Genomic DNA, 15602 nt, shown 5'->3' on the forward strand with positions numbered 1-15602 from the left:
GATTTACACGATACGATGACATTTCGATCTTTCCGTAGATCGATTCTTACAAATCGATTGAAATTATTTATATATTAATTTAGATATTAATAAAAACGTTGCATATTACATAATAACAGTTTGTATCATCAGTCGATTTGTGCGTCGCGTCCGAATCAAGATTGTGCCATTTCGAATTTCATTTCCGCACGTTAATTTTGCAGTTCGAGAATAGTTGGTGACTATTTCGCGAAGAGAAATATTGGCATTGTCGGGACATCGATTCTCTTTCTCGATAACTAAAATGTAACCAGTGTCACGCTACCTATAAACACGCGCAGTCAGCGACATGTTCATAATAGATCGCTGAGCAGTTTTCGCTGTTTCGATCTTGCGACGTTTATACCATGGAGTTTGTCGTTCAAATATTTCTAAAGGATCGTCTTTTATTGTCCGAGATGGTATTTCACCGTTAAAAACACGAGAGAGAGAGAAAATAGTCGTTAATTAGGCACCAGGTCTACGGATCTCATTTAAACGTTCGGTGCTCGAATTTTCCAGTCGCATGAGAATTCTGGCACTTGATCGTCAGATCTGTCGAACTTTGGTCTTCCTAATTATTTTGATAATCTTCTGTACAAAATGTCTTCGTGAAATCTCATTGATTATATAGAAATTATTCGAGAATTAAATAGCACTCGGCAGGATCGTGTTTAGAAAATTTAATGGGCTTATGATCTTTGAGCGCCTAAAGCCTCTATTTTGTAATTCGTTATGATAATTTCGACATCATTATAGTGATGTTGCGTAGCTTTTTCGTTATACAAGATATCTGCAACGACAACATAATATGGTTACTGTTGTAATGAATCTTCAAAATTTCTTTGAAAAAGAGACATCCATTTAATGTAATATACATATAATGGAATATGACTGTTAATAATTGTTGCAAAATGCCGACACGTTGAACAATTTCTTAAGAACTTGATTTAGACATTGAAGAACTGTAAGGAATATTTTAAAAAGCTATTATATATATTTTTTATATACATATATATTTGAGCAAATATGAATATTTAAAAACGTAAAATATGAAATACGAATTAAAACCATTCTCTCTCTCTCTGAATCTCTCGAACCTGCTATTATGACTTGGCAATTTGAATTAAATAATGATATAATTTTTCTTAGTTTCTCTTATTTCTTCTGGTGTTATATCTCTGACGGCATAAATGATAATCCAATTGTTATCACATGGATGATGTTTGATCCTTCCTTTAGAGAATAAGCTGTCAAAGATATCTTAAAACTAGATTTTCTCCAAAATTTCTTTAGAAACATCGAGATATCCATTTAATTTAATGCATACAATGAAATATATCTGTCAATAATTGTTGCAAAACGTCGAACAATCTCTTGAGAACTTGGGCAATGAATTGGTAATGAATTACAGCATAAAAATAAATAAGGCTCTAAATCTAGCCTCTTCCCTCCTCGAGCCAAGTACGTATACTGTTAATCACGGTATTTATCGTTTCAATGATTTATAAAATTGCACAATTACGCTCGTTTAAATAACCTAATTTCTTCGTTAATGTGGCGTTTTAGGACTTTAGAGCTTCAGCCCCAAAAGCCTATAAATAAACGCACAACTGCAACTCGATGAATCAAGGCTAGAGTGCATCTATACGTTGTCTACACATAAATTCACATTGATAAAAATGCAATGCGAAGAAACAGATTTGCGAAATCGCCTGCGTGTGCCACGAATACATAAACGGCCCCTCTCTGAATCACGTGTCTTTACTGTTCTTCTTCTACGTTAGGTTCTGCATTTTTTTGCTTTGGCAAGCTTGAAGAAGAAAGTACTTTCGATAACGATGCTGTCAGGGTCTGCGTTGACCATCGCGCTTATTATGAATTTTCTCTCCTTCATCCTTCCCTCCTCTCCTCCATAAAAAAAAAAATCGTGTCATAAAAGATGCCTGCCTATGCGCCAATAGATTAATGCAACTATCGTAAGTATTTAATTAACCTTCGAAGCTAATGTTTGTGTACTTAGAGAATAGGATTTCTATGTGCGCGCGCCAAACAAAATTTTACGCTACCGTTTTTTTTGCACTATCTAACGCACAAACTGAGTCTATAACGAAATTTCACAATAAACCGAGATATTGAAAACTAGAGAATCAAGAACGAATTTACAACACATTTGGAACGTAAGACGTTAACATTTCTGACGTCTTCTTATCGGGCTTGTGAACCAGGTGGCAGAATTCCAAGAGTCGATGTTCTCTAATTATTTGAATCATTCATATCTATTATGATCAATGAAAGTTCTCGTGGAAGTCTCGGTTTTCTTGTTGAAGCTTCAGTTCTCAAGATCAATTTAACAAGTGAAAGTATCGGAAAAATTTTTTTTGGCGTGCACATCAGATATTAAGATTTAAGCGAGTAAATAGAGGTGACAAGAAGTTACCAGATCAAATATTGTAATATTTTTGTACCACAAGAAGAGAATTTGAAATAATAAACAATGATTATTTAATCTAACCCATCGCGAATCACAGTCGTGTGTTTTGCGGTTTTTTTCTTTTTTTTTTCTTTTTTTTCTTTTTTTTTTTTCGTTTTGGTCGGACTCGATACTCTTGCGACTTGGTATTTGAATACTATTTTTTATTTATTTATTTATTCATTTATTTTTTAGGAAAGGGCTCAGTTCTATCAGAAAACAAAGAGAACGCGCGCTTTTGCATTTCTCGTGAGAGAACGCAAGAGTCGCTCTATTTTTTGTTGTTGTCTAACCACGTAACAAAATGGTTCATGTCATAGTGTTGTGTATAAAGAGAGCCAGTTTTACTTTTCCTCCTGACAAAGGGAACAGATTCTCGTTTACTTGGAGTTTATTCTCGGAAATTATTATTTTCCGACATAGGTGCTTTGCCTTCACCATTTTCGACCCTACTTTATCTTCTCATTCATATTCTCTCTCTCTCTCTCTCTCTCTCTCTCTCTCTCTCTCTCTCTCCCTCTCTCTCTGTTATTTCTCGTTTCTTACTCTTTCACTTTCCTAATCTTTTTTTCTAATCTAGTCCTTACGTTGCCTTACCTGAATTTATGCGAACCGCGAAACGTAATCGTAACAGCAACTTCGCACCTTCGCACCTTCGCTCCTTCACAAGGGATGTATTCTAACTCGGTGTTTTTCAACCTCTGTTCCATGCCGCGAAAAATCTGATCTGAGCAAAAGTTCGCGCGCAATCGCCTTTTTTAAAACCTTTCTAAGACCTATCTTATTTTCTTGAAACGAATCTCAAGCAAGTAGCAACAACAAGGTGTTCGAGAAAGGCATTTACGAATAGTTGAGTTCGTTTCTCGGTCGTTTCACAAAATGACTGTGGGATGAGTAATTATGCATCGCCAGCTTGTAAAATACCTGTCATGTTATACGTGTCTGTTTTATTGAAATCAAGATCAAAAGGACTACCGTGATTTTCTACGGAAGAGATACATCAATAACGTTGGAAAAATTTGAAAATTTATTTGCAAACTTTATTCGTCTTATCTCTCGTTCTTCGTGTAGCCAGAAATAGTTCGATTAAATGCCGAGTGATAATTATTTCATCACAGCTCTTCGTTATTGGTATAACTTCCGTAATCGCATCTTTCCATGACGCATCGTCGATCTCTCGCACATTTCGAGGCGATTTTGATCGCGTAGAAAGGGTTGAAAAACACTGTTCTAACCGAATCTAACCGAGGCTATTGCACTAACAAAAGAGAAAAAGAGATACACTTGTATACATACATGTATATCTAAAAATATCGTTCCCAACCTTGTGTATATGTATAATAAAAAAAAAAAAGCGACCGTGTACAAAGCCTTTCTTCTTTTTTTTTACAACGTCGACGGGGCGTCGTTCCTGCGGCTGCATTCCGCGAGTACTCGTCACGGAAACTCGAGAAAGTGGAAATGAAAAAGTAACGCGGGGGCGATCGAGTTTCATTGAAAATCGAGCGGTCAACAAGACCAACGAAAGTTTTTTAACTCGTCTCCGCTTCCTTCTTCCCGTCCTTTTCCCCGTTTCTACACCGTTCCTATGTTTCGCGAACCTTTCCTTGGCGCCGATCCTTTCATCGATCGGAAGCACGTAGTGACCTTTCACCTTCTTTCTCTGCTGCCCCCGCGCCGTCACGCGAATATTATTTAAATCGCGCATTAATCGAGAACGGAAGTTAGCGTGAATGCAGCCGATCGATACGACGATACCGCGGCGGCGGCGGCGGCAATCGGCTTGTTGAGGGGATAGACAGCGATTTAACCCTTTGTGGTATTTACCGTTTCCCAGAGTAGCTGCGTATAAGGTGACGCTTTGAAACGTAGGATAATCCGGGGAAATACGCCCGTGCTGTAATTATTGCAGATACGTGTAAATACAGTGCGCAAATATCTTTTAGTTCTCTATGTTGTGCGGCGGTATATAGGCGACTAATTCTTTAGTTTATAGTAAACAGAAAATAAGTTCAGTATTAACGATAATAATGAATAATACTTTATTGGAGGTAATTGGTAAGGTAATTTGTAAAATGTACAGTTTTATTTTTTTCGTAGATCACGAGTTTAATAATTATTTATGTATGCTATTATTTAAATATTGTATTTATGTGATTGTTACCGCGCACTTATATCGCCGCGGGTTTTTACTCACAAAATTCCGTTTCCTCCAGTGATTCCTTGTATATTTTTACCTCAGAATGTGCTTCGCTTCGCACGGTGCTGACTTCGCGGTGAAATAAAATGACACGTGACGGGTAACCATCGCGAAAATACGGTTTGCAAAGGGTTAACACGCGATATCATGCTTGGGGGTATTGCCGGAATGGAGTTCCAGTTCTCTCTCGCGGGAGTTCAGTCAGTCTATTCGGATCTCGAAATGATCTTGCCCCGACAATAATAAATGGCATTCTACAGAGTGGTTCTATAACGTTGCATGCAAGTTACAGCATATTATTCCTTTGATAATTGCAGAAAATATTTCCTTAGTGGAAAAATTTTGTACTTTTTTTTTTATCCTTTTATATACGAATAATTTCAGATTTTTAAGGGAAGATTTTTAAATGTTTAAAAAAAAGATTTAACGATTGTAAGAAAATTTTGAAGTATAAACACACTTAAATATAAGCGCAAGTCGATAAGAATCCGTTAAATATTTCTATCTGCTGAAAATAAATTTTTATAGATTTTTATACCGTTGGGATATGTGCTTTCTTTTTCTTATCGTTTCCATTATGATTGTCGGCGGATATTCCAGGTACGTGCAAATACTTTAAGTGAGGCGCGTAAAAACGAATATTGATCAGTCCGAATGGCGGCGCGAGCTTTCAGGGACTCCATTTTTCCAGATCATGGAGCACCTCGAGTGTCATTTCCCTGTCGTGCGGAGTCTGCTGGAGTAAATCATTTTCGCGCGGCTCACAGTTCACGTCTCTCTCTCCATAAAAAGAAATTAATTTATTAAAGAAATAGTTTTACGCGTACTTTGAAATGGATAATTTTGTGGCGTCAGTTTTATCGTATATTTTCTCAGACGTCTCTTAGATGGCGGGGATCTATATTTAAAATATATTTACAATCTTACAGTTTTTCCTTGAGTAAGATTTGTTTTAATTCATACTTCTCTGTATTCTTTGTAAAGGTTAAGAACTTGCGTCTGCTTTTTGGCCATGCATTTCCTTAAAGATAAATTTCAATTTTCCGACTTTATGACTATTTGAAATAATATTTTCTATAGATATTTTTCTTCGATCCATGTATGAGCCCAGCAATCTCGAAAGATTTATTTTTCATTAACATTTATTTCTACTTATTAAGCAGAATATGTGCATACAGATTGCTCGTTTTAATAGAGATTATAATAGAGAGATAGAGAGATCTTCTGAGGTTTATGAAAGACTACAAGCTTGAAGAGAGGGATTTGACATTCTGAGGTGTTCTATGCGTCTCTGCGACAGAGGGATTTCACGACATTATTGGGTTTATACACGATGCAACGCGCATACTCGCGTATGCTGCGAGCACTCTGCAGGCACCATACTGCTCGCAAAGTACTCCATCACGTTTCGAGTCTATCTCTTCTGTTTGAGATTTTGGTGCTAGGCACTCGTGCCTCGAGACAGACAGAACCATTTGGTGTCCTTGAATAATACAACGACCTCGTTTCGCTCGTACATTAGGATATGGGAGTATAATTGTTTCGGTCGTCTTACGTATATGTATCATTTCGTTAATTAATTAGGCCGACCGGCATAATGTCGGCTACGCGGTGCACCGCCTAATTTCGTGGGCCAAAATGTCTCGCTGAAATTATAACTTGTCTGAACGCGTTCTCTCGTTGCAGAGAAACGCCGCACGTGAAACGAAAGTTAATCTAGTAACAATGCAGGTCGATGATGATTTTTTTCATTTTTTTTTGCTTGCGAGAACGTATAAGAATATAAGGTATACCATTTCCGTGGATGTTCACACACATTATTATTAGATATCAAAAAAGCAATGATAGTCCCTTGAATAACATTTTGTTATTTTTAATTTCTATGTGTGTCAAAATGTAAAGCAATCCATCTCTCTGTGATTAGTTTTTAAGTAAAATAATGTTCAAATTAATGTATTCTCTAAAACTTTTGGAATCTCACTCTGAAGAGTGAAATATCACTCTTAAAGATTGAAAGTTAAATCTCTTCTTCTAGTTCAATTCTTACTCTTTAGAATGAGATTTTACTTCAAAGAATTTCGAGAATACTGCACTCTTATAATTAGTAAATTAATAAATAATAAACTAAATTTAAGTCAAATTTAATGCATCTTCTTAAGTTAAATTGTTTAACTTGATATACTTATTTTAATTAAATTAACGACATATTGAATGAGAGCAGTTACGAGATCTAAATAGAAATGATTAAAAATAATTCAAATTGGATATAATTTGACATTAATTTGAATTTAATAGTGCAATCGTCCAACATACTGCTCTTTGATCAATTAAAAATTTGCCCCAAATTGCAAAAATGCAATATGATAGCTATCAGTGATATACATTACGTGAAAAGATGTTTTAATCATTTTCTGTGACCTCTGATTCGCATCAGAAGAATCGCCGAGTGCGGACATAAAATTTTTAAAAGTTTCTAACGAATTCGTAACTATACATTTTGTTACTCAAGAAATTCCTTGAGCCGTATCCTCTTCAAGTTCTTCTGAAGGCCGTTTAACAGAGAAGTTTGTGACTTTTAACTAAAAGATTCAATTTGTTATTTAAATTTATTAGAAACGTAAAGATTTTCTAATAATTTCTTTATATTCCTCCTGCTAGTTTTGGGGCAAAAATTTCATTGATTCTATTATCTGCCGCCATGATACACGCAATAGTATACCTTATATTATTATATACGCAGAAATATATCATTTATTCATAGTACGTATATCAATATGAAGCACGCGAGGGATTAACGCGATATCGGAAGAACGAGAAAAGCCTTTTTATGATCAGCTCGCTTTGGCTACGCACAAAATTTGTACACCCATTTTACGCTTTTTCTCTGATTAATCGCACTGGTTTGGAGTTTGATCGATGTTTAACGAGAACACTTACGTGTCTGACGCTTTAATCGCACCTTCTCGTCTGCCTCGAGTATCTCGTATTTCGATCGCGTTGAGAGGCAAGTTGTTTGCGCTTCGAAGACGCGCGGTGTATATCTTCGGCGCAGCTCGTTCGTTACTCGGTGCACATTCCTAAGAATATTTTACACTATTTTGCACTTTCTTCGTATTGAATGACAATCGTATATCTGAAAATTAGCTACTTTTCCATTAGTCAACGATTACATAACTGCTGCAGTGAAAAAAAAAAAAAGATTGGCTGCTGCAGCAAATTAGATGGTAAAGTATTTAAGGCATAGCATTTTTAATTGATTGCAGCAGCAGTCAATTTTTAATTGCGTTAGCCTGTCGGAATCCTACACGCAACTGACGTTGCAGCTAGGCTAACGCAAAAATTGGCTTCTGCAGCTAATTAAAAAGACTGGCACATATTTTACCATCTAATTTGCTGCAGCAGCCAATCTTTTTTTCAGTGTGCGTAAAATAATCTTAGGAATTCAGAAGCAGCGGAACAGAGGGCGAAAAAATTTGAATAAAAGAGAATAGAAATAAAAAAATCTACGTCGCATTTTTCAACTTTTGTGTCGCGAACTTCTCGGTTGCTGCAACGTTTCAACGTTAATGATAAATTCGAAAAAATTCTCATCACTTTCTAGACATGTAAGTCATTTTTATCATTTTACGAAGACAGTGCAAAATTTATGTTAAATACACGAGAGTGGCGGCGTTGCTCGTTTAGTTTTACTGGCCCGAAGCGTCGCTTGATTTAATATTTATCCCTTCGTTATGGCCGCGTTTTTTTTTTTTATATCAGATATTCGCGAAAATGGCCTGTAAGAGCTCATGCCTCTCACAAAGCGAAATTCCATGTTTTTAAATGCAGAATTATTAAGCGCGCTTTTTCGTGCAGAGAGAAAGAAAGAGAAAAAGAGAGAGAAAGAGAGAGAGAGACGGTCTCTCGAGCGACGAAATTATTTGATATCTGAACTCGCGCGCGCGCGGCTTAATTTATTTAAATTTATTAAAACGATACAACGTCTTGCAATTCACGTATAAAGAGCAGCGACGCCTCAAAGCGAACGCCGCGGTAACGGATGATCGATTTTTTTATCAAAGATCTCGATTTTCATGGTTTATCGTGAAATCGTAACGACATTGCGCGAGATATTTATTTCAAGAGTAGTATATAAGCTGCTTTCCTAACAGGCTGATATACATAATACCCTTTTTCCACTATACGTCAATTTTCACGAATCAGTTTATCCGATTAGGAAAAGCAATATTTTCAAATTATTTCTTTCATGATAAACGTGATGAGAGGAAAAATCAAAATCTCTTTTTTTCTATTATTTATATATTTGCTGCAATGTTTCTTTTGCGTTCTGTCTGTCTCTACCAATTCGATTAATATATATATATATAAGAGTTTAACACATACACATATAATATACATACACGGTACATTTGTTAGAGGAAGGGAAGAAGTTTTAAAATAAAAGAAAGAAATTTAGAGAGGTAGGGAAGCAGGCGACTTAAAAAGAAAACTCGGGGACGACGAACGCGCGAAATTAACGAGAGTGAGATCAGGATCGGAGGATCCAAGGATACAGAGGGATCTTATTTGCATCTGCGAGGAGTTAAATGTCCGACGACCCCAGGGGACTCAAGACCTCGGGGATCTTAGAATCCAAGGATTCGAGAAGCCGAGTATCTGTAGGTTCAAGATTCCGAAGATCGAATGTCTCAAGATCGTAGGACTCGGTGATCTAGAGATCTCAGAATTTCCAAGAATTCGAGAATCCAAAGATTCAAAGACCCAAAAACCGGGGGATCCGTCCGCAGTTCTGGTCCGTGGATTCGAGGATTCGACTTGATCCTGGAATCCGAGAGACTTCCACGGAGAGTCGAATGCCCTACCCGAGTATCCAAGGATCCGACGACCCTCGAAAAAGACGCTGTAGAGACAAACAAGAAAAAAAAAAAAAAAAAAGTAATCCACGTAAAGTACCACAAAGCGAAAGCAGCACGGAAACGGCATAGAAGTAACAATAACGTAATCGCAAAATAACATGACGAAAAAAAAAAAAAAAAATCAGATAAAATAAGAACGGAAAAAAAAAAAAGAAAGAGAGAGAAACGAGTCGCCGGCGACCGGGCGACTCGCCGCGTCGTGTCGGGAAGCCAACAGTTGAAAGTGACTTGTCTTGTGTTGATGTTGCAGGTTCAAAAGCCTGGCACATGCGGCTGACCTTTGACCGGGTGCCAGGCGGCTGCAACCTTCACAGGTGCAAGCTGTGCGGCAAGGTCGTGACGCACATCAGGAACCACTACCACGTCCACTTCCCCGGCAGGTTTGAGTGTCCTCTCTGTCGTGCCACGTACACACGTAGCGACAACCTGCGCACGCACTTTAAATTCAAACATCCCGAAGCGAGAAAGATCGATCTTAATGATTTCATGACGGGCTCGTTGGCGCTCTCAGCGAGCAACGATACTATGAACACTCTATCCTAAAGACGCCGGAAGAGACGAAAAAAAGAAGATAAAAAGATATATATATATTATATATATATATATATTTAATATATATTTAATATATATTAAATATATATTTAAATATGCATATACATATATATTGAAATATAATATATATAACATACGCGCGCGCCCCAAAAATTATATATATATATATATATATATATAAATAATGGAATACATATTGAGAGCGCGGGTGGCCGCAGCCACGGAGGGGGTGGTATTCCGCGTACGGCGAAAATGCGGCCCTGAAGTTTACGGCCATTGGGGGGAAAAGGGCCGATCTCTCTCGGCTTTTCTTCTTTCTCGAACACCAAATCTTTTGTAGGTTCTACGCTTAAGGGATACCGAGAATTTCTCCTGTAGGGGTCTTTTTTAACAAACGAAAATCGCAAAAATAGTAAAAAAAATATGGAACAGTAAAGATTAATATACGGCGACGTGTACAGTTTAGTGTGCGGTGACTTTTTTTTTTTTGGGAGTGGGCTTGTTTGTAGCTAACGTCGAAGCGCTGTGAGGGCTAAGTTCTTTTTTTTTTCTTTTTTTTTTTTCCCCCTTCCACGAGGTGCCGAGGAGCGGAGGTGAAAAACGTAGTCGCGATCTCGAGGTTGATGCTCCGCGTTGCGATGGCCGGGAAGTTTCACCGTGATCGTGAAATCCAATTCGATTTGTCTTGCCGGACGAAGAATGCTCGTTAACGCGCGACGGTGACAATGGCGATGGGACGACAACGCGTTGCTGTTCCTCCGACTTTTCGAAAGATCGAACTAGAGACCTCTTAATAAGAGTCTGGGTGGCCAGTTTTGATTGGTCCACCATGTTTTGTCAATTTGAGAGAGAGAGAGAGAGAGAGAGAGAGAGAGAGAGAGAGAGAGAGAGAAGAAAAAGATGAAGAGAGAATGGATATCTTCTTCTGCATAATTTTGACGAAATCCCTTCGTATCCAAACTTTTATCGTCTACAGTGGGAGTAATATTATGTAGTGAGTTCTAAACTGTAAAAAATGAACCAATCATATTGGATTATTTTCTTCACATTTGACTGTGATTGGTTAATTTCTTATGGCTTGCAACTTATTACGATATTACTTTTTATGTAGGTAGTCTTTTAGAGAATCTCTAGATCGAACTAGAGATCCTATAACAGAATCTGGCCACAATTTTGTCAAAACGATTATGAGAAAGATAGATGTGTACACTGTTCTCTTTTTACGTATAGTACCTCGTTTCAACTTGTACTATCTCATTCATTCTCAATAGTGTACCCTACAAGGTAGAGTCCGGCCACTGAACATGATTGTTTTCATTGGTCGATCCTAAACCCTCTCAAAATAACGTACATTCAAAGAACAGACGTTCCACATTTACACCGTACACACACACATTCGTACCAGATTCACACGATATTAGTGTACGACCATTTCGTGTTGCGTGGTCAGACTGTATTAGAGGGACTCTAATTCTGAATTTGCTGAAATTGACAAAAATGACAGGGCAATCAAATGTTTGTCATCTCGTGGCTGGATTTTATTACCTGGTCTCTAAATCGAAATGAATGAGGCCGCGAAATTGCCCCTTTTCGCCTCGAATTGCTTAACATCTCAAATTCTTCGATCTCCCACGCAATCTTTCCGAGTCTCTCGTATTACGAGGCGGCGGTAGTCGAGGTAGAGTAATCCGAGTGTCGTTTTTCGATCGCTGTCACCGTCGATCGATCGCGATCGATCCGAGACGAGCCGTATTGCTTAGCGCAGGTCGCTTTTTTTTTTTTTTACCAACTGCCGCGTAAGAGAAGATACCTCTCCGCTTTTCGCGCGGGGAAAACCGTCGTGTTTACGCTCGCGTTTTCGTTGATCCGATCGACGATCCAATCCAATGTATCATGAGCGCTCGCGTGCGTCAACCTCGTGTGCACGTCGGCCGCGTCCACGTCGCGACGATGTGTCCAAAGACCGGGGCAGCTCTTTATCTTTTCTCTTTTTCTCGCGATGAGAAAAAAAACGAGCGCTGCATCGATCGCCGATAATTTTTAGCGAGTGTCCGCGCGATTAAAACGATATAATGTATACCGTTCGCGCGATTGGTGTGTGTGTGCGCGCGCGCGCGGATTTAATTACATAATATAAATACATATATAAATATATATAATATATAAAATGGGAGCAAACGTGGTGCCAATTTCCTCCCGTAGATGCTGCTGCCGACCGATCGGGACGGCGAGACGGCAGCCGGAAAGAATATTAATGAATCAATTAATTATAATGATATCTATTAATTATAAAGCTGAGTCGGTGGGAGTAATTCATTCGATACGCAGGGTGAATCGTATAGTTGTTGAAGAGTTTATAGTTGGACTTCATATTAGATTGTAATCGTTACCAGTCTTTTGGGAACCAGTAGCAATATTAACCTACGCACGCGAGTTACACGCAAGTATACACACACACACACACACACGCACACACACGCACACACGGACTGTTTACATCCTGGCCTTTCACACGCGGCTACACTCGGGAGCAGTTCTCACGAAGGGTGAGAAGGGTTCGGCACCGCGAAAAGGGACAACACGCATCAGCGACACACGCAGAGACACGCGTATACACCCTCACACGCAAGTAAACACGCAAGTAAACACGCAAACAGCAAATCGAGCGACAACGATATCTCTGTCCTTTATGCACACGTTCGTAAAATTTTGATAATAAACGTTACGTTTAGCGCGCTTTGCAGTCCTAATATGAACTTTGACTATAAAACGCACGTTACTTGTTAATTAACACCTAAAGTTTATAATATTAACGGTTAAGCCGCACGCCGCGCTGTTATAACGCGCGATCGCGAGGATAAATAGTGGAAATCACGGAGACATTCCACGATTCGGGACTTAAGTGCGTAGGCAACAAATAAGGTTTTACTTATATTGGATGATTTATAGAGTACTATATTTTATACTTTATATAACCTACCACACACTAATAATCTACATTTCTACATCATTGGTTGGAGATATAGTTACGTTAAAGATTAATTTTATTCAAGGGATGGTCACGATACTCGTATCGTCATTGCACATTGATATTTAATTGGTTGAGGTGCAATCTGTTTGTTCTTTTTTTCTTCTTTGTTCGTTTGTTTTTATTTTTTCCTTCATACATCGCGAAATTTACGTGTAACGTATATATATATATACATACATATTATAACCATGGTTTTACAAGGAACGCGGATGAATGTACGTCAAGCTCAGGAGCAATTAGGAAACCATTTTTTTTTTTTCGAACGCCATCATCCAACGGCTGTCCGATGATTTTCAAGTGTCCAAGATCGGTCTGCGCGTTTAGGCGTAAATGTATCTCGATCATTTCGACAACGCGCCTGAATTTCAACGTTCTGCGAAATCGTTCAAAGAAATGATCTCCTAATTATCTTCAGAGCGACGTCTTTACATATTATTACACATGCACACGAGTGAAAAAAAAAAAAAAATAGGAGGCGCCTCGCAGGATAGGCGCGGGACACGCAACAGGGATAGAAAGAAAGCTTTCCTTTAATCGAACGCGAAAGCGCAGCGACCCCATAGCGTCCAATGTCTCAGACAGTTCGCCGAATATAATTTGAAGAGGTCTTCCCCGCTTCGCGGACGAGATCCAAATCGATTGCTAATCTGCGGAGCTGGCAAACCAAATCCGACGCCAAAGTCGTGGGTCAGATCGAAAACACTTTCTGCGTTTTAAACGTTAAATGATAAGAGCGACCCCCTTTCTCCTCCCACCCTTCGGCGATCTCAGATTTTTCGGCTAGCACACTTTTTCACCATTGAATCTAGAAAATACAATAGATTAAAAAGTTACTTGGCGCATAGATGCAGAAAACTAATCGCCTATTTTACGGGGGGTGGGGGGGGGGGGGGTCGCTAGAAGACACACACGCATACATAACATTACACACGAAGAGAAACACGTACGTACATACGGAAACGCAGAAACCCCCATAGCTATTCAAAGAGCCAAACCGCAATATTGTGATGAAATGATATTACCGTCGATCTTCTCTCTTTTTTGCAAAAAAGGGGCACTTTGCATAGTTAAGGCTACCGAACACGCATATACCTATAATTTAATAATATATAACCAGAATATTAATATATTATTGCAGATTATTAAGTATATATATTAATATATTGGATAATTTATTTTATTTTGTTTTATCGTTTTATGATTTTATATATATGTTATTCACTGTTTATATATACGCAGGCGCAACATTATATTGCAATACGCGACACACGCAAGGTTTATTTATTGATAGGGGCGGGTTGAATCGTGTTAAGGTGCACCTGCAGGCCTACCTCCTTGGCTGAGAAATCACAACTCCGATCAACTTCTCTTCTTTCTCTCTTTGCCTTGCTTTTTTTTTTTTTTTTCAAAGTCTTCGTCCTCTCCGCTACAGCTCCGCGCTAGTTTAGAAACGTCTATTAATTATAATCGCCTAACGTCCGTCGCGCCTATTATTGCCACAAAGTTGAGTCCTCCAGCTCCGATCAATATACTATATATACGGACATTCTCGACAGATGTTTATCGAGCGTTTTTTTTTGGTCTATATCAATATTTGTGTTTTTAGATGTCTTTTGAAATCTACGCGAAGTACATATCGCATTATTTAATGAATAGGAATTTTATAAACAGCATGAAACTTTTTATTCTGCGATTAAAAAAATCAGTACGATGTTCTTGTCGTACGATAATTTAGGAGTTGATTGCAATTTCTCCGGCTCCAGATGAGTTTATAATCGCGAGATGAGTCGTCTCTGCTGCGCAGAGGGCGAGAGGGAAAGCGAGAGAACGTCAGAGAAAATCGAACCGCGAAAGAAGCGGAGTCTGGAGGAGGATCAGAGAACGACTTTTACGAGCAATGCGAGCGATTCTTTCAACAATTCCGTCCTCCGTGCGAAAACGAGGGGTACTCAAAGACGCCATATAACGTTCATTAAAATATTTATACGGCTAAAATTAAAGACGTCGATATTCGGCTGATTATGTTTCAAATATTAAGCGGTTTTCCGTATAAAAGTAGCGGGAATTGTTATCCACAAAAACATTAACTCGTATGGACTTTCACTCAGGGAACTAAGAACATCGAAATTGATTCGTCAACGATTCGCTGTTCAACGTTAACGTTCTTAAAGCCTTAAACACCATGGACGCGTTCAGCGGAAACTCAACAGTTTTGCAACCGTTTTACGATTGTCTACCGAACGGTCCTAAACGCACTCAACACGTCTATTCAGCAATGATTTCCAGTTAACTAAAAGTACGCTGAATCTGAAACGAAACGTGTTGATCAAAATGGCTGTTTCCATTGTGATCATTTTGAAGCACAATGCATATATATATATATATATATATATATATATATATATATATATA

General features: G+C 38.4%; 1 protein-coding gene across 11 annotated transcripts in view; it reads left to right on the forward strand.

Moving 5' to 3' along the window:
• The window catches only part of LOC108754489 (sex determination protein fruitless), a 67888-nt gene that overhangs the window by 33740 nt on the left and 18546 nt on the right, over positions 1 to 15602 (forward strand). For 8 of the 11 annotated variants that reach the window (XM_018496814.1, XM_018496810.1, XM_018496809.1 and 5 more), the window contains one exon: positions 9858 to 10166. The exons of the other annotated variants lie outside the window; for them this stretch is intronic. In XM_018496814.1, the coding sequence (XP_018352316.1) occupies positions 9858 to 10150 (293 nt within the window). In that variant the 3' untranslated portion in view covers positions 10151 to 10166. Of the gene's footprint in view, positions 1 to 9857; positions 10167 to 15602 lie in introns of those variants that run through there. 11 annotated transcript variants of the gene reach the window in all.

Source organism: Trachymyrmex septentrionalis, unplaced genomic scaffold (genome assembly GCF_001594115.1).
Source record: "Trachymyrmex septentrionalis isolate Tsep2-gDNA-1 unplaced genomic scaffold, Tsep1.0 scaffold8, whole genome shotgun sequence".
Taxonomy (NCBI): Eukaryota; Metazoa; Arthropoda; class Insecta; order Hymenoptera; family Formicidae; genus Trachymyrmex; species Trachymyrmex septentrionalis.